At 35.9% G+C, this 23,640-nt stretch overlaps 2 protein-coding genes across 17 annotated transcripts in view; one reads left to right on the forward strand and one right to left on the reverse strand.

Annotated features, from left to right (window-relative positions):
* The window catches only part of LOC134298906 (uncharacterized), a 76,620-nt gene that overhangs the window by 18,400 nt on the left and 34,580 nt on the right, over window positions 1-23,640 (forward strand). The window contains exon 2 of one of the 2 annotated variants that reach the window (XM_062980493.1): window positions 11,943-12,997. The exons of the other annotated variant lie outside the window; for it this stretch is intronic. The gene's annotated coding sequence lies outside the window, so the exon portion shown is untranslated. Of the gene's footprint in view, window positions 1-11,942; window positions 12,998-23,640 lie in introns of those variants that run through there. 2 annotated transcript variants of the gene reach the window in all.
* The window catches only part of epb41l3 (erythrocyte membrane protein band 4.1 like 3), a 182,649-nt gene that overhangs the window by 8,100 nt on the left and 150,909 nt on the right, over window positions 1-23,640 (reverse strand). For 4 of the 15 annotated variants that reach the window (XM_062980480.1, XM_062980478.1, XM_008108672.3 and 1 more), the window contains 10 exons: window positions 22,327-22,890; window positions 16,381-16,434; window positions 14,110-14,145; window positions 13,896-13,961; window positions 13,055-13,246; window positions 6,030-6,104; window positions 3,318-4,040; window positions 2,693-2,815; window positions 1,868-2,272; window positions 615-746 (listed from right to left, as the gene is read on the reverse strand). In XM_062980480.1, coding sequence (XP_062836550.1) covers window positions 615-746; window positions 1,868-2,272; window positions 2,693-2,815; window positions 3,318-4,040; window positions 6,030-6,104; window positions 13,055-13,246; window positions 13,896-13,961; window positions 14,110-14,145; window positions 16,381-16,434; window positions 22,327-22,890 — 2,370 coding nt within the window. The remainder of the gene's footprint in view (window positions 1-614; window positions 747-1,867; window positions 2,273-2,692; window positions 2,816-3,317; window positions 4,041-6,029; window positions 6,105-13,054; window positions 13,247-13,895; window positions 13,962-14,109; window positions 14,146-16,380; window positions 16,435-22,326; window positions 22,891-23,640) is intronic. The other 11 variants (XM_062980483.1, XM_062980481.1, XM_062980485.1 and 8 more) reach the window with 7 other exon arrangements.

The following is a 23,640-nucleotide window of genomic DNA, read 5'->3' on the forward strand; positions in this document are numbered from 1 at the left end:
TGTTGTCTGTATTTATGCCTTCAAGTTGTTTGCCAACATATGTGGCCTATTAGATTGCATAGCATTTTCTTATGTAAGGATACTTAGAGGTGGTTTTGCTGATTCATTTCTCTGAACTGACAAAGAAAATGAGATTCCACCTGAATATTAGGAGGAACTTCCTGACTGTTCAGCAGTGGAACCCTCTGCCTTGGAATGTGGTGGAAGCTCTTTCCTTGGAAGTTTTTAACAGGCTGGATGACCATCTGTCAGGGGTACTTTGATTGTGCTTTTCCTGCGTGGCAGGGAGTTGGACTGGGTGGCTCATATGGTCTCTTCCAACACTATTATTCTGTGATTCTATGGAATACAGCCTACAGCACTTGGAATTTGTTGGTAGTCTCCCAACCATTAGTACCCTGGTTTACCATATTTTAAATCAGAAAAAACTATGAGAACCAGAGCCTTTAAAATCTAATACGAATTGCTGATGGCATTTCAAATTCTTCAGCAATACAAGTTTTTACACAAATCCCGATGGCCTTTGTTGCCCTATTCCCAGAATAGCCTGTATTTTATCTTTCACAGCATCTGTCCATATTATAGTCCTTCCTTGCCTTTTGAGTAATCCTTACCTCAGATGATTCGTATGTAATGGTTTTTGTCTCAGTGTGGACGACAGGGACTTCTTTCATAGAAATTTCCATCTTCTCCCCACCTGAAGAAACACTGCCGAAACTTATTGCTTCGGTCTTCACAATTGGTGACTGTTTCAATGAAAAAGGTTGTAGGCACATTGAAGTTAATGGGTTTTGTAGTAGCAACAAGTGTTAAACATAAAAGCAATGTCCTACTGATTTCATTATATAAAAATAAATTCTGCAACAAATTAGCTACACTGTAGAACAATAATTTGGTCTAAATCAGTGCTGTATTTATTGAGTGCCACCTTTAAAAAACAGGTAGCTATGAAACTAGATTCACATATGCAGGCTTTTCTTTAAATAGTTTAATATATTCAAATATGTTAAACATTTTAGAAACAGCTGTCTGGGAGACAGGTAATTTCTATTAATGAATTGGGAAATCCATTCAGCATAGATTCTTCTCAGTTTTAACATGCACAGAGAAAAATCATGTTGCCTAGATAAGATAAAGCAAGAGGTACTTTCCATGGAATAACATGCAATGTCCTTGTCTCTTAGGCAGATCTACTTACTAGTCATGGTGGCTATATATTACCTCTTAAGATCAAAAGCAATATGCCTCACTACAGCAGTTGAGAAATAACATGTTGGAAGGATGCTATTGCACATGTGTCTCACTTATGGATTCCTTGTGCAACTGTATGGCCACTGTGAACACAATGTTGGACTAGTAGGGCTTTGACCCAGTTCTTCTTTATGCTCTTTAATTTGTAATAGCCAGCATGATTAGCCACTAATCTCCAGCACTATGCACTGTTCTCTATGAATTGTAGGATTACAAAAAACATTCATAACAATGAAACAGCAGCAAGCCTCAACACTGCCATGCAAAGGAGGAAAGTGGACTGTTTCCCATGTGACTCTGATGTGTATATCCTGGCAGAACATACACATCTTTGGATAGCTCTTCTGGCATTGTGTATGTTGTCACATGTATTCCCACTCACAAATGCATAATACTTATTGCATGCAACTGCATATATGTATGGTCTAAATTCCACTTTTCTACACAGATCCCTCCCATTTAAAAAAAAACTGCACACAAAGCTATCCTAGTACAAGAAGCAAACTGCCCACGATAACAGTATAGTTGCTAACGTGTGCTTAATAAGTAATTTATAAATTCAACATAGTACATAAGTTTATGCTTTATGCAGATTAGCTCATTAGATATTAATTACCTCAAAATGAGGTTTTCTGTCTTGCACATCCAAAACCTGGGCTGTTGTACTCTGCTTCTCCTCCACATGCTCATGAGAAACAGTAACAGTTCCTTTCTGTTTGGTTACAGCTTTTTCAGCCTCTTGCTTTTTTTCCTCCTTAGCCCCCACAGTCACAGCATGGCCCTCCTTCCCTTGGATGCTAGAGGCCACATGAGATACTGCCTCTGCTGTAGCACCCAGCTGAATGGCAGCCAATTTAGCAGCATCCCCACTTGCATGCGCACTCATCACATGTTTTTCCTCCACAATTACGGTTCCCTGCACAACCTTCTTTACAGCCTCCTGTTGCTGTTGTAGCTTCTGCTCTTCCTTGGGTGGCTTTTCACCAGGGTGTATCTCTTGACTGGACTTTGCTTCTGTTCTCTGTATGGAAAATAGCTTAGTATCAAAGACTAGCTTGGTATATAAAGATATCACCAAAGAACATTTAACTTGTCCATATGTTGATTTCACTTGCATCTTTCCTTGAGTGTTCAAAAACTAAGTAGAGGTAATTGTGAACAAAAAGACAAACAATTGGTCCTTATATATTAAAACCCCAGTGCATATTCAATATACTAAACAGTTAAGGGAGAAAAAGTAACAAAATGAAATTTCTTCTGAAAGTTTTATGTGTGCCTAAATCTAGGAGGGGCTGTTACCCAACATGCAGATTCTGAGAGTGCTTATGAATGTGAGTGCAGCATACTTACATGCAAAATAAGGAAAGCCCACCAACTCTACAACCCCCCAAGCCCCATAAAATAAAATAATTAAAATCTAAAGATGGAATCAAATGGCCACCTGTGCCCAGCTATGTGAAGTAGATGTAACCCCTCCTATGAACTCAGTTGGTTTTCTTGCAGACTCTATTAAAGTGAAGATATCAGAACCATCCAAAGATTTTTCACTGGAGAGTTGCTTTTTCTAAATAGACAGAGAAATGTTGAGTCACACATACACATGCACACAGAGAGAAAGAGCAGCAGACAAACACATACTGATCATGTTAATTGACAAAAACAAAGACAAAGGAAAGGAAGAAAAGTGGCAGGGATAATAGAGAGAAAAATAATGGGAAATTAAATTAGCGTAAGTAATAATGTCTATAAGCAGTAATTTTAAAAAAAGCACAGTTGTTAGCGCTGGGATTTTGCTGGTCTTGTGAAGCATTTTTTTTCTTCTAAAACAAGCAACAGAAGCATATCACATTTCAGTAATACTGATTTTTAAAAAAGTTTAAAAGCCTAAAAAATGCCTACTTTGTACAGTGTTAATTGACTGAAACCATGAGGAAATTATAAGAAGCTGGGTTTGGCTGCTGTCAACATAAAGCCAGGCAGCAAAAGGACCAAAAGGCAGGGTAGTGAGGGTATTGCCTTAAGAAGTCATGCTTTTATCTTTAAACTGTGGCAAAGTTGCATGTTACCACTACTCTTGAGGCTGTTGATTCAGTAACATAGTGAGCAGTAGCAATGGTAAAAGGTGGTTCTCTGGAATATTTCCACTCAGATATACTTTTATCTTTCCGACCAAATGCCTCTCCTTTGAGTCTTTCACTTTCCAGAGGTTTTTCAGCTCTGGTAATCTGCACGCTCCCTGCTCCATCACACAATTGCAAATCCTGGTCCATCTTTAATGTTTTCTTCACAATTTCCTCTTCGGGACTCTGCAGCCGTGAATCTGTCTCCTTAATGGGTGTCAACGATTCAGATACTTTTCTTTTTGCATCAGATAACCTTCTGGCTTTCTCATCAGTAACTGGTTCTAGAATTTCATATTCTGCTACTACTGGAATGATTTTCACAGATTCTGGCACTTGCATTTCCATTTTTTGAAATGCTTCAAGAGATGATGGTACCACTTTTTCTCCCTCTTTTACTTTAGTGGTCATAGTAACAATTTTCCCAGAGACAGTGTCGTAGGATTTTCCTAAGGTGTACATTTTCTGCTTATAGTCATCTTTTGATTGCAATTCACTTTCCAAGTCCACAAAGCTCTGTATGTCAGTGGCACTGGTCTTTGAAAAATCAGCTGGGATGTCACCAGTTTTACTGCTCACGGTCGTTACTTTGTATGTCACAATGGTTTTCGATTCACCATCAACTACCTCAATGGGTACTTTGTCTACAATAACCCAGTCCTCAGTGCCCTATATTTGAAATATAAAAGCTAAATTAGAACAACTAATTGTTTACCTGTGTGCCAGGAAACTAACATATATACTTTATGAAATTATGGTAGCCATCTTGAAAACAAATATACATTCTGCATTCTATCCTTTTTTCAATGTGAATATATTTAATCATTTCAGTTGTACAACTCTACTGTCTATATGAAACTAAACTCATATTTACATTTGTTTACAATATTCTGATAACTATTTAATATATTTCAAACATTCAGTCCCAGACATGCATCCCAGTATAACCGCAGTTACTTCCAAAAAAAAAATTAAGGCTGTTTCCAGATAAGATAGCTTCTAGCATTAACAATCTAATTGTATTGCATTGCTATTCCTCTCTTAAAAGAAGGCGCTAGCATGGTATAGTGGACTGAGCACTGAACTAGGACTCTGGGGACCAGGGTTTGAATCTCTGCTCAGCCAGGGAAATCCATTCGGTGACTTTAGAAAAATCACACATTCTCAGCCTCAGAGAAAAGCAAAAGAAAAACCCATCTGAAGAAATCTTGCCAAGAAAATCCTGTTATAGGCTTGGCATGTCAGAAAAGACTTTAAGGCACACTACAATTTCTTAAATATTTTTTGTGGGAAGAAAAAAGTTGGAAAAAGCAGCAGGAAAACCATGAGAAGGGAATTACAACTATAAGTTGATTACTCTTGTAAAATTCCATGTTTTAGGCAGGAAATACATACTGAAAGCTTTGAAAGCACCCTAAGGCTACATATTGCAGCACCAATGCCCAAGTCCTTTGAGGAAAATGCTGCGGTATTTTAATTAACATGCACACTCAGTGCTCAATTGCATAATTAATGGTGCAAAATCATTTTCTGGATACTAGTTTGATAAGATGCAACAACAATGGCAATGAATTACTCTTCTTACCATTAAATTATATTTGTTAGAATATGGGTTAGGGGAAAATTTTATGCACATTTTATGTGTTAGTTAACAAAATATATGCATAAACATAATCCTTCATGTGGGCACAAGAAAAATCTAGCGTTCTGCTCCCACTACATTTCCTAAGAAATCTTAGGACAGTCTATGTATATTTCCAAATAGGCTTACCTTTATGTTCATATAGTTAAAGTATATATCATTTAAGTTATGTATTCAAAAATTCCCTATGCATAACCTGTACAAGCATGTTACTGGGAATTTGTGAGGTTTGTAGATACTTCCCTGGCTTTTCATGATATTTACATACTCTGTGAGAAAATGGAAACTGAAGGGCTTTCAGGAACCTACTGAAGTCTATTTGGGATATAAGGTCGGAACAGTAAACAACTGTGCAAATGAAAATGAAAATGTGGCAAAGTCTAGTGCATGTGCACAACAGGGAATTTTGCACAAGGAAACAGATTGGATCTATAGCCAAACAAGATGGAGGGTGCCTTTCATCTGCCCCTTGCCTCAGGAGGGAACCCTACATTTCAACAGGTAGCAGCAAGGAAGGGCAAAGGGAGACCTTCAAATATCTTGCTACATCCTAAAATGTCATGCATTCCACCTGTATATATACACCTATGCATGTATACTGTCTAGGTTCCCCCCTCCCTATTGGCCCCAAAACTTAGTGCTCATCAACTGGAAATACATTTTTTGTAATGTGTGAAGCACATTTAGTATTCTTCATCCCATACAGGGAATTCACTTTAATAGTGTGTTGCTTAAATAATATTTTCAGTGATAAAGTTATTTGCATTTTGAATGCAGGAATTAAACATATGGATATAAGCATGCACAATAAATGAAGGGATTCTATGCCCCAAAAGTTGAGGCTGCAAGTGGATAAATCTTAAACAGAATTTTCCAATATCTTTTCTAGCATTCTGCTCCAGAATTCTATCCACCACTGATATTTATTGGCATATGTTCATCAAAAGGAATGTGATATGCTTACTAAATCAGTGCCACAAGAGTAGCCTCCTAGAATGCACGTTTCTCCTTTTTACCTGAGAATCAAGGAATGTAGTACTTTCATTCTGCAAAAATATACGCTTTTCAGATTTTTCTCTTTCTTCTTTGGTCTGATGAAGAAGAAGGATTGAGGAAGTGTATATTTTTAATAAAGACCTGTGACTTAATAAACAGATGGTTTTATATGTAATTCATAGCATGCTTTTTCATTTATATCTTCATATGAGCTTAATATAACTCACTGAGCTATTCTACTTGGAACAAAGATGGATGATGAATGATTCTGAAGTAATAAGAGAAAACATATATGTGTTGCAACTTGCATTTCAAACTAGTAGCAGAATCTTATATATAATTAGCTACGTTGATTTTCGCACTTATTCCAGGGGTTGAAGGTGCACCTAATTCTGCATTGAACTGGGATACAAGTTGCCGCACAGTGCCTACATACTTTCCTACAATATTGAGTTGAGAAATGTTAAAAAGAAGTCTCTACAACAGCTTATCGAGTAGTCTCTAGCTACATGATACCAGCTACCAATTACTCTTGAGCTCCTGTACAGAATAGACATATGAGGACAAAAACATTGGACATTCCTACTCTGGAGTTCCCATTTTTATTAAACACAAGAATTCGTTGCCTGAGGAGGTTTAAGGAAAACAGCCGTATGCTACCCAATTGATCATTAAGTTATATAGCACACTGAAATAATGTGGAACACATGTAGTTACTTGCACATTTGTTTTGTCTGCTCTCACATGACAACCCTACTCTAGCCTGTATGTTTTTCTCCAATTGTGTTATGCTTTTGAGGGCCATTTTGGTATGTGGAAGCTCAAGATTTTTGAAATACAACTTTTTCATTTTGCTTACTTTTCACAAAGATTCAATCTGATGGAAGCAAAACACTATAGATACCATGCTAAATATAGAAGCAGACAGATTCTACGTGCTCCAAAAGGTGTCCATTAACAAGTAGGTTGCCTTTTTTCTTCCAAAAGAGAAATAGAAGCTGAAAAATCACAGCTGGATCATATTCATATTCAACTTGTAATAAACTATTCAGAGTGATTTTTTATCATGTCAGAAGTGACTTGAGAACATACTGCAAGTCGCTTCTGGTATGAGAGAATTGGCCGTCTACAGAGATGTTGCCCAGGGGACGCCCAGATGTGTTACCATCCTGCTGGGAGGCTTCTCTCATGTTTCTGCAAGCTAGAGTTGACAGACAGAAGCTCACTCCATCTCACAGATTTGAATGGGCAACCTTCAGATCAGCAACCCAGTCTTCAGACCAGCAGTTCAGCCAGCACAAGGGTTTAACCCATTGCACCACTGCGGCTCCTATTCAGAGTGTTATACCCTCCATACTAATTTGTTTTAGCATGAAATAATATCGAAGAGATAAACAACCACTATAAAGGTTCAAAACATGAAAAGATTCAAAACATAAAAAGAGATATGTATATTAGAGCATCCTGCAAAGGCCACAGAAATAGTCAGGCCTCTGAGTATAGAGCTATATTCCTTCTATGTAAAAAGGATAAGCGAATGCTATAAAGTTTCAAAACATGAGTTGCACTATGTAATTCAGAGCACCATATACATACAATATCATCTGAGAGTTAACAACAATAATGAAAATGATATATACAGTCAACTGTTATAATCCACAGTGGTATCTTCCAGACTTCCAGTCTCCACTATTTAAACTTCAATTGAATTTGGCAACAAAAATAATAATATAAACACATTCAACCTTTGCAAAATAATTTCACAGGTATTGAAAAGCTTGACCAAAAGTCGTTTTGATTCTTTGAGATCCTGTGTTGCTGACATCAAATGTATAGCATATCTTTTGAAATTACAGTCTATTGGAAGTCAGTTCAGTTTCTCAAGAGTAAGCTCCCAAGTCTGGGGAACAAACTATGCATGAATGTTGATTCTGAGTAGTTGTCAACAAGAGCCCCAGCTAGGAGAACACAATGCTGTTTCTAAGTAGCTGGCTGTAGATTGCAATAGTCCGTTTACTACTGGCTCCCGGGTTTACTCCAGTTTCGGTTGTCCTTCTTCTGGTAAGCGGCAATGGATAAGCAGCAAATAGTTTTCAATTGGTATATTGTTGGCTCTGCTTCAGTATTTCTTTAAGAAATAAAGGAAATGGTCTAGTATTGTGCTCTTTATAAGATATAAGATATTTTTTCATTATTGTTGTTAACTCTCAGATAATATTGTATGTATATGGTGCTCTGAATTACATAGTGCAACTCATGTTTTGAAACTTTATAGCATTCGCTTATCCTTTTTACATAGAAGGAATATACAGTAGAGTCTCACTTATCCAACACTCGCTTATCCAACGTTCTGGATTATCCAACGCATTTTTGTAGTCAATGCTTTCAATATGTCGTGATATTTTGGTGCTAAATTCATAAATACAGTAATTACTATATAGCATTACTGTGTACTGAACTACTTTTTCTGACAAATTTGTTGTCTAACATGATGTTTTGGTGCTTAATTTGTAAAATCATAACTTAATTTGATGTTTAATAGGGTTATCCTTAATCCCTCCTTATTATCCAACATATTTGCTTATCCAACATTCTGCCGGCCCGTTTATGTTGGATAAGTGAGACTCTACTGTAGCTCTATACTCAGAGGCCTGACTATTTCTGTGGCCTTTGCAGGATGCTCTAATATACATATCTCTTTTTATGTTTTGAATCTTTTCATGTTTTGAACCTTTATAGTGGTTGTTTATCTCTTCGATATTGTCTAGTATAGACATTTGTGTGTATTTATCATTATAATTTGCCTACATCATGGCTGATAGCCTGAACACTTTAAGTTTTGATGAAGATTTCATCTCTAATTTAGTTAAAGATAGATCCATTTTTGGCACTCACTCTCAGGCTATCCTCACACAAACCTCAGATGCTATAGTGGAAATAGAAAAACTTAAAAGAAAATGTACTAGATTGGATCTACATGCATCCACTCTAGCTGATTATATCAAGAATAAAATGATTCCACGAGGCCTTAGAGTGTATAAACCCCCAGGCATGTTTACAGACAATTCAGATTTCATTAATAAGTGGAACTCTATTTTAAATAAATGTTCCATCGATCTAATGGTGCTTATTATTCAGGAAGCTAATTCTCAGATCAAAGTACATGAGGAAACTATCAATAAATTATCACAAAATTTAGAAACACATTCAGATCATAGAGAGAAACTACAAGACATTGAAAAAAATGTAAAGATCTAGCTATTCAAATTAAAGAATATAAGATCAAGAAGTTTCATAGAGACAAACAGGACTATGAAAATAATAAAATTTATAATTGGACAAACAAATTACTTCTCACAAAAAGGAGGGTGCGATTTGAGACAGGTTCTACGGATCTATCCCTTACCACAGAAGACGAATCTGGGAGAAATACAGATAGCACAACTTCATCCCCCACACTTCCTCGAAGGTCCAATAGAAATAGAAGGACTAGACCGACCCATTTTCAGAAGGACCAACACAAAAAAGGTCATCTTTAGTTGTTAATCTTTCTAGTTACCCCTTATCTAGACTGCAGTAGTCAATAAAGGTTTAAGTTTTGTACCCACCCCGCATTTTAATTTATTCAGAACTAAAATCGAGATCTTCAAACTGTTCAGAACTATCAGATTGAAACATCTTTTTGGACACAGAACGGACCACATACAACAAGATCAATTTAAACCAAAAAGTAGATTTGTCCCCAATACTGACAACATTATGATCAAGGCATTTGAAAAGGTAGTCACAAGAGACATTGAAAGACTATCTAGATCAAATAATAGACGACACCCAAACATGTCTAAATCTGAATTAGACATCTTAAATAGATTATCTACGATGCCTGAACTTATTTGGAAGCCCGCTGATAAAGGTGGAGCCATAGTACTACTAAATGTATCTGACTATATCACAGAGGTCAATAAACATTTGTCAGATCACTCCCTACTATAAACCAATACCATCTGACCCCACCAATAAAATCAGATCCTTGATAAAAACTGTGTGTGCGGAGGGATTAGCTTTGAACTATATTACTATGCAGACGTTTAACTTTCTACAAAACCCATATCCCAGAATCCCTGTCTTCTATATCTTACCTAAAATACATAAAGGTATTATACCCCCTCCAGGTAGACCTATTGTATCAGGCACATCTTCAATTTTAGAACCATTGGCGAAGTATTTGGATTTTTTTCTTCAGCCTTTTGTCTCCAAAACTCAAGCCTACATCAAAGACACCACTCACTTCATTAATATTATTGAATCTTTACACATTCCGAAACACTCTACTCTCATGACCCTGGACATTGCGTCCTTATATACCAATATCCCTTTAAATGAGGCTAGGACTATCGTAAAAGATCTTTTTGATTCTAGAACATTACAAACACCACCCACACATTTCCTTATGGATCTACTCGACATAGATATGGGGAATAGCCATGGGAAGTGCAATGGCCCCTGCGTTAGCCAATCTGTTTGTTGCACAGCTAGAAATCGATTACATTTATAATCAAGAAAGGAATCCCTGTTTAAAAGATATGATTTATTACGGGAGATATATAGATGATATATTCACGATTTTTTCTAGTTACCAGACAGCTGAACAATTTAGTTCCTAGATCAACGCCATTCACCCTAACATTAAATTTTCCAAAACCATCAAGTCAACAGACATAAATTTTTTAGATGTTTCTATACACCAAGATGAGAGAGGCCTGTATGTAACTAATTACTCTAAACCTACTGACAAAAATTCTATTTTGCATTTCAATAGCTACCATCATTATTCACTTAAAGCCAATTTGTCTTACTCTCAATTTCTCAGAATCAAGAGGAACAATAGCAAGCCAGATCATTATCTCTCAGCAGCCCATTCTCTCAACAGTAAACTTAAAGCTAGAGGCTATCCAGCTAAAATACTACAACAGGCCTTTCAGAAGTCTCTACAAATTAATAGAAGTACATTATTGACATACAAACCCAAACGACAACAGAACAGGATAATTTGTCCACTAACACTTACTACACAAACCCCACATATCCGCAAGATCATTAATAAACATTGGCACCTCATACGGGAGATTCCAGGATGCAAAGATATACCTATCATAGCCCACAAACGATCTAAAAATTTAAAAGACATTCTTATTCATTCTGACTTCAAAAAATCCAAGGTAGAATCCACAAGTATTACAACAGGGAGTTTCAAGTGCGGTCATTGTGATGTATGTTGCCTCACATTTGACATTAAGCAGTTTTTCCATCCATCATTACACATCAAAATCAATTTGAAAGATTTTATTACATGCTCAACAGAAAACGTAATCTATGTAATTCAGTGTCCTTGTGACTTACTGTACATTGGGATGACCACTAGACCACTGAGAATCAGAATTCAAGAACATCGTTCAAAAATTAGAAGAGAAAGTCTAGATTCCACTTTATACACACATTTTCATGACAAATCTCACCCATATAATAGCTTTAAATTTTTTGCTCTAGAGAAGTTACATACTACTGCTTACACAGACATTAGAACTGGTCTCCTCAGAAGAGAAACTTTTTGGATTCACAAACTCAGAACAACCACACCTCATGGTTTAAACGATAGACTAGACCTCAGCTGTTATCTGTGATCTTATATTTAAACACTTAGAAAACCATGTATGACTGCTCGCGTCATAGAAACCACATTTCAGCAAACTGACACTGCGAATCTGTAAGTAGATAGTAACTATTATGCCTGGGTATGGAAAAACCTTTGTTTTGTAACTCTTAATATAGCATGCTTTGATATGTCTATTTTCACTTGGTCTATATAAATTACAAATTATATCTTATATCTTATAAAGAGCACAATACTAGACCATTTCCTTTATTTCTTAAAGATATACTGAAGCAGAGCCAACAATATACCAATTGAAAACTATTTGCTGCTTATCCATTGCCGCTTACCAGAAGAAGGACAACCGAAACTGGAGTAAACCCGGGAGCCAGTAGTAAATGGACTATTGCAATCTACAGCCAGCTACTTAGAAACAGCATTGTGTTCTCCTAGCTGGGGCTCTTGTTGACAACTACTCAGAATCAACATTCATGCATAGTTTGTTCCCCAGACTTGGGAGCTTACTCTTGAGAAACTGAACTGACTTCCAATAGACTGTAATTTCAAAAGATATGCTATACATTTGATGTCAGCAACACAGGATCTCAAAGAATCAAAACGACTTTTGGTCAAGCTTTTCAATACCTGTGAAATTATTTTGCAAAGGTTGAATGTGTTTATATTATTATTTTTGTTGCCAAATTCAATTGAAGTTTAAATAGGGGAGACTGGAAGTCTGGAAGATACCACTGTGGATTATAACAGTTGACTGTATATATCATTTTCATTATTGTTGTTAACTCTCAGATAATACTGTATGTATATGGTGCTCTGAATTACATAGTGCAACTCATGTTTTGAAACTTTATAGCATTCGCTTATCCTTTTTACATAGAAGGAATATAGCTCTATACTCAGAGGCCTGACTATTTCTGTGGCCTTTGCAGGATGCTCTAATATACATATCTCTTTTTATGTTTTGAATCTTTTCATGTTTTGAACCTTTATAGTGGTTGTTTATCTCTTCGATATTGTCTAGTATAGACATTTGTGTGTATTTATCATTAGCATGAAATAAGCCAATCACAATTATTAGTCTTGTATGGAACACAAAGAGAAAGAAATTCTGGAAGATAAATTTGAATCTATGTCTGACCCGTAATCAGTATGCCTTGCATGTAGTTACAAGTAGAATTAGGAACTTCTTCCATCTTTTTGATACCCACCTACCAAACAGTTTCATTTATGTAGCATAATCTCGCTATTTTACAAACTTTATTTCTAGGAAACCTAACTTAATCTGTAATAATCAAAGAAATTAAACTACTTAGTCTGTTTTGTTGTGATAATTTTCTTGGCTTACCGAAGCCAGAAAGCAGAAAATTAATTACTCACTTCTTCAGGCACAAGTGGTTCAATCATAGGAGCTTCTTCATGTCTTGCAGCAAGCCGAACTGGTGATGTTGAAAGTCTTTTTTCCCATTCATTGGCCCCTGTGGTATCTGTGGAGGTTTCCAAGAATGTCCTTTTCAGCTCACTTATATTGGTCTGGTGTTTCATCAGGTCCTCTTGGTTTTTATCTAGTTCCTGGAGGAAGGGGAAATGCAACCTTTTGTAATGTTGACCATCCAAATTGATAGGATATAAACAAATTTAGCTGTTTAAATTAGTCAGCAAAATAAGACCTGAGGGATTAGGTCTCATAGCACTAGCACAACACTCTTAGGAAATTATAGTGCTTTGAAGGATACTTGCACAGAAACTCTTAGGACACCTTCACGCATTACATTCTGACAAGCCAAATGTATGCTCATCAGGAACTTGCAGCCAATGCCAGCTCCCCTATGAGTATACCTGTTTTAAAGATGTATTTTACAAATTGAGTGTCAATGTATTCATACATTATAAGATTACTTATACAAGGGATTTTTTCTGCGTACATTTCAAAATGCAATGTATAAAGTGGTCCGTGGTCATTTTAGCACCCAGTGCTCTTAAATATAGTCAGAATTCACACACATTCTAAAAGCTACCTTGTAAAGAGGGGGTGGGGATCTAAATACAAACACAACAGAGTCCTAAAGAACAGTGTAACAAAAAGTCCTAGTTCTAGAAGAGAGAAGGATTATTAGCAAGTGAGAATACACATCCCATGCATCATAGTGCAGATTCACAGCTTAACCACTATATTCAAAACACATATACATTACATGCACTGGTATATACCAATACCAACCTCTAACATAAGATTACTATGTTTGACATACACATTTTCACCCTTTATGCGCTTAATCAGACTATTCTGAAAAAAGTGAAAGAGAAGGAGAAGTAAGGCTAACAATACTGAAAGGATACAAAAAGCTGCTCTGGGGCAATATCGCTAAATGGTATGCCAAGGGAAAGAGCATAAAAAATTAGTCACAAAAGATACATCCTATTTTGTCACCTACCTGTGTCTTGAGATCACCATCTTCTTCCTGATCAGACTGTTAATACAGGAAAAATTTTAAAAAGTGTGATCTTACAATTAAAAAACACATTATTAGCTAAACTATTATAATACATGTTCAAACAGCTAGAAACCTTAGTATCCATATTCAACATATGTAAAATTTTAAAAGTCTTGGGAGTACCTTTCAAATTGGTAGATTTATTTCACCATGTGCTTTCATAATTATGATCCAGTTCTTGATGACTGGTTATTCCCCAGTGTATCTAAAAGGGCTGGCTATCATAAATGCCTTTGAACATTTGTGTATAATGCTGAAAATAATATAGTTATCATTTTCTGTAACCCTGTTCACCCTTATTCTCATCCTCAGGGCCATTTAACTTGTGCATATAAATCTGGGCTTGGATATTATTTTCCAAGCACCCATGGGAGTGGATTGGACAATCTTTCCATGGCAATAGAATATAAAGACATAGCCATAATTTTGTGGACCAAAGGCGATCTCATGGCACATTGGAGATTAACTAAGATAAAGAAGCTAAGACTAAGATCTACTTAATCAGATGCAACTGATAGATGGATGTTTCATCTGATGAAGTAGATTTAAGTCCATGAATGCTCATGTCATCGACATTTTTCCCTCAGACTCAAAGGTGTTATGAGATCCCATTGGACTAAAATCTGTTAATCCTAAAGTTACCGTAAGATTCTTCTGTCTCCCCTTTCCTTTTAAGAGAAACATAAATATTATGTAAAGATCTTTATAAAGCATTTTAGCAAATGTTGGGGCAGCTCTGAGCTCATGAGGAACTGTAAAGGCATGTAGAGCACTGACACGGGGCAATTATGTTTTAAACACTTGCAATTAACGTAGTTCTAAAATTATACAAGACTATGTAGAAAGAAAAGCAACAAGATTTTAATAAAATGCTAGCGAGTAGGTCAAATGTACACACTTATTTTATAGAGCTCATAGACTAAAACAATATTCATACTAACATTTCTTTTAGTAACAGGGTTTAAAATATTAAAATAATGCTCAAACAGAATGCTCCGGAAGAACACTGAGTAGCATGGTAAAGCATACTTGAGCTGTACAAGATTAGTGCAATTCCATGATTAGGAAGGAATTTTAAAGATGGATTGCATACTGATTGCATAAAGGAAGCTACCATTTAGAAATGGCCTAGAAATGCTATCATATTTATTATTATGATCCATTCTTTGCTACTTGCTTTTCTATAGTACAGAACTATGACAACTGAGCTGTCAAAAAGCTTCATGTTTTAGCGTACATGACTCAAAATGGGCTAGATAGATAAGAGCAGGCTTACTTCTCAGTAGGCTAGGGGATCACTGACTTTGTATAAAATGTATAATGACCTTGGAATGGCTTTAGACCATGATTTTTGGCGTGATTTTTAACTGTTGTAATGTTTAAATTTTTATGTCTAAATTTTTAAAATTTTTAATATTTTAAGCTTTGATTTTATATGTGTTTTGGGCATCGAATTGTGCCATGTGTAAGCCACCTTGAGTCCCCTTCGGGGTGAGAAAAGCGGGGTATAAATGGGGCTATAATAAATAAATAAATTTATCAGGGTAAAAAGAAATACACCCTTTCCAAATTACACTCCTTTCATATGTGAATGCTCACCATTCACCAAGGGCAAAAAACTTCCATTGATCTGTGACAGTAAATATCAGATTCGAATGTTGTTCTGATTCAAATTACCAACTCTATCAGGGGATTTAAAAATGTTGTACTTCAGGGTATATGTGTAGGGTTTTACTTTCATCAGAACCACAGTTGTGCACTTTTCGACTTAGCCAAAATGGAGATACATATGGAAGACCCTTTCCTTGGTGCAATTAATGGGAGCTTTCCCCCTCAAAGCTAAGTAACGCTAAATTTTAAAAGGAAAATGAGCATTTTTTAATCCAGACGGTGACGTGGAAAGCCCTGAACATGTGTCCTTTCAAGATGTAGAATTGCAATCCTCATAAGCACAGGCAATGGTAAAAGACCATGGAAGTTACAATGCAAAGACACCTGGAAATCCACAACTGCCTGCAACTGATGCACACAGATACACATAAAAGTTACAATGCAAGTATGTATTATGTATTCTAAGAATAGAATCCAAGTCCAAATATATTGTAAATAGCTATGCTCAGTTCCATTAATAAATATATATGGTGGTGTGAATTGACAGGCTTTGTTGTATAGTACATGATATATTTGCTGGCAAAAACCAACAATACTAACCTCTGTGGCAGTGGTTTCACCATCAGCTGCAGTATCTGTCCTTTCACTGTCCGTCTGTTTTGTGGCAAAAGTAGCCAGGTTCCAGGAGGTAAGCAAGAATAAAGAATAAACCCAATTTGTAAGTAAACACGAGTCATATGGTATTTTACAGTATACATCCCTGTGAACTGCACCTGGGTTGTTTTTCAAACTACTGACAATTTAAAAGAAGCAAAAGCAGAAATAAACAGACCAGGCTCAGAGGAAGTCTCAAGGTATACTGTACAAAGTATGTGGCTTTTGTGTTAAAGCTTTAGTAGCCAAACAAAATGTTTTTTCTTTTGAAAAAAGTATCTACTTGGAGCTCTTAATTCTTCCAAGGAAAGCCAGGTGGCTTTAAGTAAACACTGTGAAAACACTTTCCCATGTATACTTTTCATGAAAAAAAATACCAAAAATGTTGATAGTGGTTTCAACATTAGATTTAGAAAGGGAAAATATATAATTTGGTTATATATATATAAAGCTACTTTAACAGTCACCTGACTTTCAGCCCCTCATTTGTACAGGTTTTATTTTCCTCACATATAAAATGGCTATAAAGCTGTCTGCATTACTATAGAGGTTAAACAAATATGGTTAAAGGTAACAGAATCTGCTACACCATGCCTTTGAGAGAATTACAACTATACAAACATTTGTAATTGCTCAGGCAGAGATTCTGATGACGAATTCCAAAACTGCAAGGAAATACTAAACCAACATAAAGGCAGTAGTTTTCATTCCAGTTTACAAAACATGACCAAAATTTTTTTAAAAGAAAAGAACACTGACATTTAGTCGATACAAATGATCAAAATGAAACAAACCACAGCATTATCTATCTTAGTCCATTGATGATTCAGAATGCATCATGAATACTTGAACAGTTAATGGTGCCTGAAAATGAACTACAATTACAGGTCGAATTAATTTAAAACTAATAATTGCGCTAGTTAGGATGGGGTTGAGTAAACTTCTTATTTTAATAAATAGTTCCTATAAAATTAACATTTAATGCTATAAAAGGACTCAATTTTCAACTACAGATTCTGCTAGCATCACTAACACGTCTATTGGTCATAACCAGGACATGGCTATAAGACTGTGTTAGTTTCTGTTGACCCCGTGAGAACTGGGTGAGAGTAGTGGTGGGCTCTAAGAGAAGTCATCAAAACCATGTACAGAACCATTTCCCAAATTACAGGAGCTAAACAGCATATAGACCTAAACATGCACTTATAATTGAATTTTATAATTAAACCACATGGGTTTCAAATTGTGAAAATGGGAGGGAGAAAGTTTCAATCTGAAGAAGTGTATATACAAAGCAAGTTTTATTGGAGCTGTGTTATTTTAATACACATGTTTTCTTAGAAAAGTTTAGTTATTTTATTATATTTCTCATTACAAACTTATTGTAACATGTGTGTGTGTGTGGGGGGGGGGGCTGTATTTATTCAGTTGTAAGTTAATGTTAAATGTCACGGGCGTTTTAATTCCTCTGATTTGCTGACCTAATATAAACCTGTCCTTGTTCATTCAGTTTAGAATATTTCTCCAGTTATTCAAGTCACTGTAGTAAGTTGGTAGGCAAATGTAGGTTGATCAAAGAGCAACAGGGCAAGTTGTTTCCATGAAACAGGTCTAATTCAGGAGATTTTCAGTCTACATCTATAGGCGATCACATGTGGTCAAGTATGATTGTCTTCCATCTTAGGCATACTTAAATAAAGGTTTGTAGTCACATGTCATTCATCTTATTTGGACAAACTAAATAGTATGCTGAATATATGAATGGATTGTGTATTTTTCTTCTGTATTTTCAAGTAATTGATGTGATTGCCCCAAAGCTACTGTTTTTAGAAGTGTATGAAGTATATTACAAATGCAAAGTATTATCAATGCCAATAGTAGTATGTCTTATTCATAGGGAGAGGAAAAAGATTTTCATGGGGGTCAAGTGATGTTATGTTCTCATCCTACATATCATCTTTTGATCTCATTGGGTCTTCCAATACCTACTATTTTTGAGCATAAAAGAAGACCATGTTAAATGCATATATCCTCATATATACTTTTAATATATTGCCCACTTTCACATTTGGAATACCACTCAAACCTGTTCTATTCAAGGGGGTAGTAGAATTCTTTCTCACTTTAGAAAGGCTAGAGGTGGGAATGCTATTTTAACCTATTTTTATTTCAAAAACAAAACAAAATATCTGGGGAGGTTTGACCTGTTCTTTTTGTCTGCTTACACCAAAAGCTCAATATAGATATAGAGTCTGATAAAAGTTCGGTGTCCTTTAGAAATTAGATCTATAAGATCCCTAACTACTGAAAGGGCTGCAGCAGGGATTTCTTCTATGTGGACATGTTTCTGTAGTTTAATTTACACAAGACATTCAAGGATGTATAGACATGCACATTTTCCTTGTTACACTTTAAGATGTGTCATCAATATTTTTGCCTAGATTAGGATGACATTCATCCATGTTTGAAATCTGACACTTCTTGAAGCCTTGGGCCCCACAAAAATGCCACTTTGTGGCTGCATGTGGGCTTTATGATTCCCAAATATGATCATGCGACACTTTTGATCAAATAATTCTACTTGATATGCTGGTAATTTGCCAAAGTAAAGTTCATTGGCTATTTTTAAAAAATCAAACATGTGTGCATACAAATACTGTATTGCAAATCCTACCAATTTAAATAAAAAGTTTTATATATACAGTACTAATAACTATTGGGATTCTTAGGAAAGCAGCTATTTTGATCATAGTCTGCTTAAAGAACATTGGGACACATTCTAGTATTATAGAAAAAGGAAAGCATTAAGTTGAGAGCAACTGGCTACAATCCTACATACGCTTACCTGAGAGTAAGTCCTATTGAATTCTGTTGGATTTATGTCTCAGTAGAAATGTATTGCTTACAGAGGGAGTGAATTCAAGTATAAATGCATAAAATATTTCCTCATGTATGACTTATTCATTGTAACTCTTTCAAAGACCCTGTTATTTTGAGGTCATATGTCCATGCACACTGGATTAGCTTTACTTTTATTAAAATAGTACTACTCTATATATTCATGTATAAGTCTAGGAAGTTTAGCCAAAATCCACCTAAAATCTGAGTCAATGTTTCCATGGGGCATTTTATTAAATCTTATTAAAGGAACCATCACTTTTTCTGAGTAAAGTGGAGAAAATAGAAAGTTTAGTCTTCTCCACGAGAGCCAAAAAGAATCACTGACTCCCTCTAATATCTCCACTGTGGTACTGCTTCTGGTGTTTCTGATTCCTGGGATAGGGAAAGAAAGTGGTGAGCAGAGGTGGCTGTTGCTCTGAGGCAGCATTGGTGCTTTCACTTCTCCATGGAATTACCCTTGACTTATCCACTGATTATATCAATATCCATAATTTTGGCTTGAAAACCGGCTCTCGATTTGTACATAGGTCTCTTCTGTTCTTTGTACATTACGTTATGGGGAAACAGAGTTTATGCATCCAGTCATGCCTTAAAACTGGCTCTAATTTTATTGGCATTTCTCATGCTCTATATTCTCTTTATTAGCCTAAAACTCCCCATCTGGTTACACATTTCTGTCATTATACGTACTTACATTAACCACTCCTCTCAAATGTGTAACAGGGCTGCACCGTGTTACAATGGACTCACTCCCTGGGTACAAAGACTTTTTGTCTGTTCTGTCTTTAGAGCTATTTTGATGAGTTCAGACAATGTAAAAATAATTTAAATACTTAATTGCCAAAGTGTGGATTAACTACCTGCCAAGACTGAAAATGTATAAGGTACAGAATTATTAGAACAGTAGTGATAGTATGAAAATGTATACAGTAGAGTCTCACTTATCCAACCTTTGCTTATCCAACGTTCTGGATTATCCAATGCAATCCAATGCAATCTGCTTCCCGCCGGATCCATAGATGTTTCTCTAGGCAGCAAGGACTGAACTTTTTACGGCTTTAATTTCCGACAATGTTGTTACTGTAAGTTCATTTTATGCAATCTTTTTTTGTAGTCAATGTTTTAGTAGTCAATGTTTTTGTAATTAATGTTCCTAATACATTGCGATGTTTTGGTGCTAAATACAGTAATTACTACATAACATTACCATGTATTGAACTGCTTTTTCTGTCAATTTGTTGTAAAACATGATGTTTTGGTGCTTAATTTGTAAAAGCATAACATAAGTTGATGTTTAATAGGCTTTTCCTTAATCCCTCCTTATTGTCCAACATTTTTGCTTGTCCAACATTCTGTTGGCCTGTTTATGTTGGATTAATGAGACTCTACTGTAAATGTAAAATTTAACAATACGGACTGTAAAAAAATATTTTTCTAGGAGTGGGAAATTAAAAGGATGAGTAGTTAATCACTAAGCACCTTAAATTTTGAATTATTTACTACTGTTGTAACTACCAGGAAGAAATGGGCTTTCCACAGAAAAAATTAAAAAGCCTTAAAAACAAAAAGGTTCAGTCACATAGCCTGTCATAATAACTGCTGTGTTTTGTTTTGCTGATGTAATGCAGACATGCCCAAGTTAAAAATAAGGTTTCATGCAATATGTCCAACAAGAGAAACACCCTGGATTAGGCACAAATCTGTGTAATGTATGATAGAAAAATTGCTCTAGGATAGCTGCAGTTCAGTTCTAACACAATCCCATAATCTGAAGTTACATTAGCAAACTCTCATCTTTGCATATCTCCTTTTTTCCCTGTCCACATTCATACTTCAGTTCTAGTAATTATTTCTGCTTTACTGAAAATAATTTAGAGAAAATGTGAATTTGCAAACCATGGTTTCTACTTGCCTCAAAAAGGATTGACAACGAGCTTCAAACCATGGTTTGTAATTCTGTTTGGGCACAGTGTGCCAAAATATTTTCAGTGAAGCAGAACTAACTGGGTTTGATGGTTTCCTAGAAATAAGTGACCTCTAGTTTAATGGGACATGCTGCTATTGATGAAATTTCCATTTGACTAAAGTCTCAAATCCTAATCTTACAGTTGGGAAAATGGAATCTGTTTGTGCTCTGTATTGAGGATTGAATTACCTACTATTCTAATATAATGTACAAATCAGTTCAAACGGTTAGTTACCATTCAGATTTGCAACAAGTCAATGCCTTGGAGAGACCATTCCTCTAGATTATAATATGCTTGGGAAAAATATTTGTGTTGATGATATATTGCAATACTAGATTAACTTCCTTCCCAAACACCATGAAAACTGTTTCTACTGTAATTATATGTATGTTTAAAATATTTAAAATAAATACATATAGAAACGATAATTTTGGCAATGGTGATGTACCAGGAAGGATCAAGTAGACATTACTTGTCTCTGTCTAAGTTACTGAGACTGTTGAGTGAAACGTCAGTTGGATTTTATAAAAGCTTTAATATTTATATCTGAACATCAGATACCTTTGATGATTATATAATAGGACCAGGCAAAGATACAAGACTAATACAAAAGTTCTGAGCATCATTTTAATTTTAACTGATAAAGAGTGTACAGTATAGCTAAATTATATAGCAAAATAAGGGAACACTGATAACTAAGTATTTATTCTTTGTTAAACCAGTGGAATGTTTTAGCTAATCAGTTAACAAAACATAACTAATAAGAAGCTCTTGGATTTTAAATAACTATTTCAAAGCTGATTTGTAATAATCTGTAAATATATCTAGATTGTACACATGGTGTTGTGCCTAACCCTGGGGCTCCAATCTACACTCTCAACACAACAAAAAATTAAAAATTCTGAACATATCAGCACAGACAGAAATGAGGCTCTGAAAGTAGGACCACTATTGCAGCATTCTAACACTGTTTCGGACTGAAGCAATGAACACAAAAAAGTGTGTTCGGTGCCGAGGTACACACCTCTTCCTCTGAACTGTCACTCAGGTCATTGTCAAGGGAAGCACTCAAGGAGGCCGCCTTGGGCTCCAGGTAGCAGAGGCACATAGCCAGAGGAAAGGAGAGAGTAAGAGCATATGGCACTGAGAAAGAGGCAGACAGCAAAAAGAAAAAGATGAAAAGGAAACAAGGCACAAGGGAGGGTGAGCGAATGGGAAGGAAATGCTGCACACTTTGTGGCAGAAAGTTGGTTTCAGAGAGGTTAGGAAAGGATAAATAACCATCATCATCCAGGAGAGTGGGGAATGATTCCGGAAGCTGCAAGGAGAAGGAAAACAACGTCCCACCTTTCCCAGGTTTTTGCTTATAGCTAAATGCTGCATCATGCTCAACTGAGCAAACTCTTCCTCTTCTATCAGAGTCCAAGTCAGCCTCACCATGTTTTTGAACAGTGTTTTTGGATGACTCGCAATCTAATGCTTTCCATGTACTCTCCTTACATCTCCTACGGAGCTTTATTGAAGATGCAAAAGGACCAGATTGTGAGGATGGTGAGGGAGGTAATGAGCCAGTGCCCAGCAAAGATGGCTGATGAAAGAGAAGAAAGAGCAGCAAACAAAGTGCAAGAGCAAAAGGACAAAAAGAAAATTGTAATTAGTTCATTTCCTCTGCATATATATAAAAAATAAATTACACATGATTAAAAAAACTAAATTTATTCATTGGATTAAAATTATATCAATTCCCATGCTGCATGCGATTACTATTCAAATCAAAGACAGCAGCTCAATAAAGCAAATTTGAAAGTCAACTCATCTGTAAAAATATATTATTAGATATTTTCTGTTTAGAAATGTTCAAAATGCAGATTTTGTGGAAACCCAAATACTTTTTTTGGATAGTCTAAAGATTCACAGTCCAAAGGCTTACTATTCAGATGATCCTACAAACCACCGTTTGGAAGACTGGAAGCAAGCAACAAGTCTGCGCTCCTTCCTCCCCTTTTCCATCTGCTGGTTGCTCTAATCACACTTTGCCATGATATTTCAATACAACCACTGTGACTAGTGCAAGGTTTCCAAATTAATTTCAGGCTGTATTTTGAAAATTAGCATACCAAATTTTCCTCAGTTATGTCATCAATATAAATCATGGTAAGAAGAAACCAGAAAATGGAAAAGAAAATTGGAGTGAAACTACAATACCCCAAACACCTTTCCCCCCAAAATGCCGGAAGTTGTTTGGTGAAAGTAAGAATTTGTACAGCCCTCTAAAACAGCTCAATGAGTACTGAGCATCCCATTGCCCACAAAATACTGGAGGAAAATGGTAATCTGG

This window comes from Anolis carolinensis, chromosome 4 (genome assembly GCF_035594765.1).
Source record: "Anolis carolinensis isolate JA03-04 chromosome 4, rAnoCar3.1.pri, whole genome shotgun sequence".
Lineage (NCBI taxonomy): Eukaryota > Metazoa > Chordata > Lepidosauria > Squamata > Dactyloidae > Anolis > Anolis carolinensis.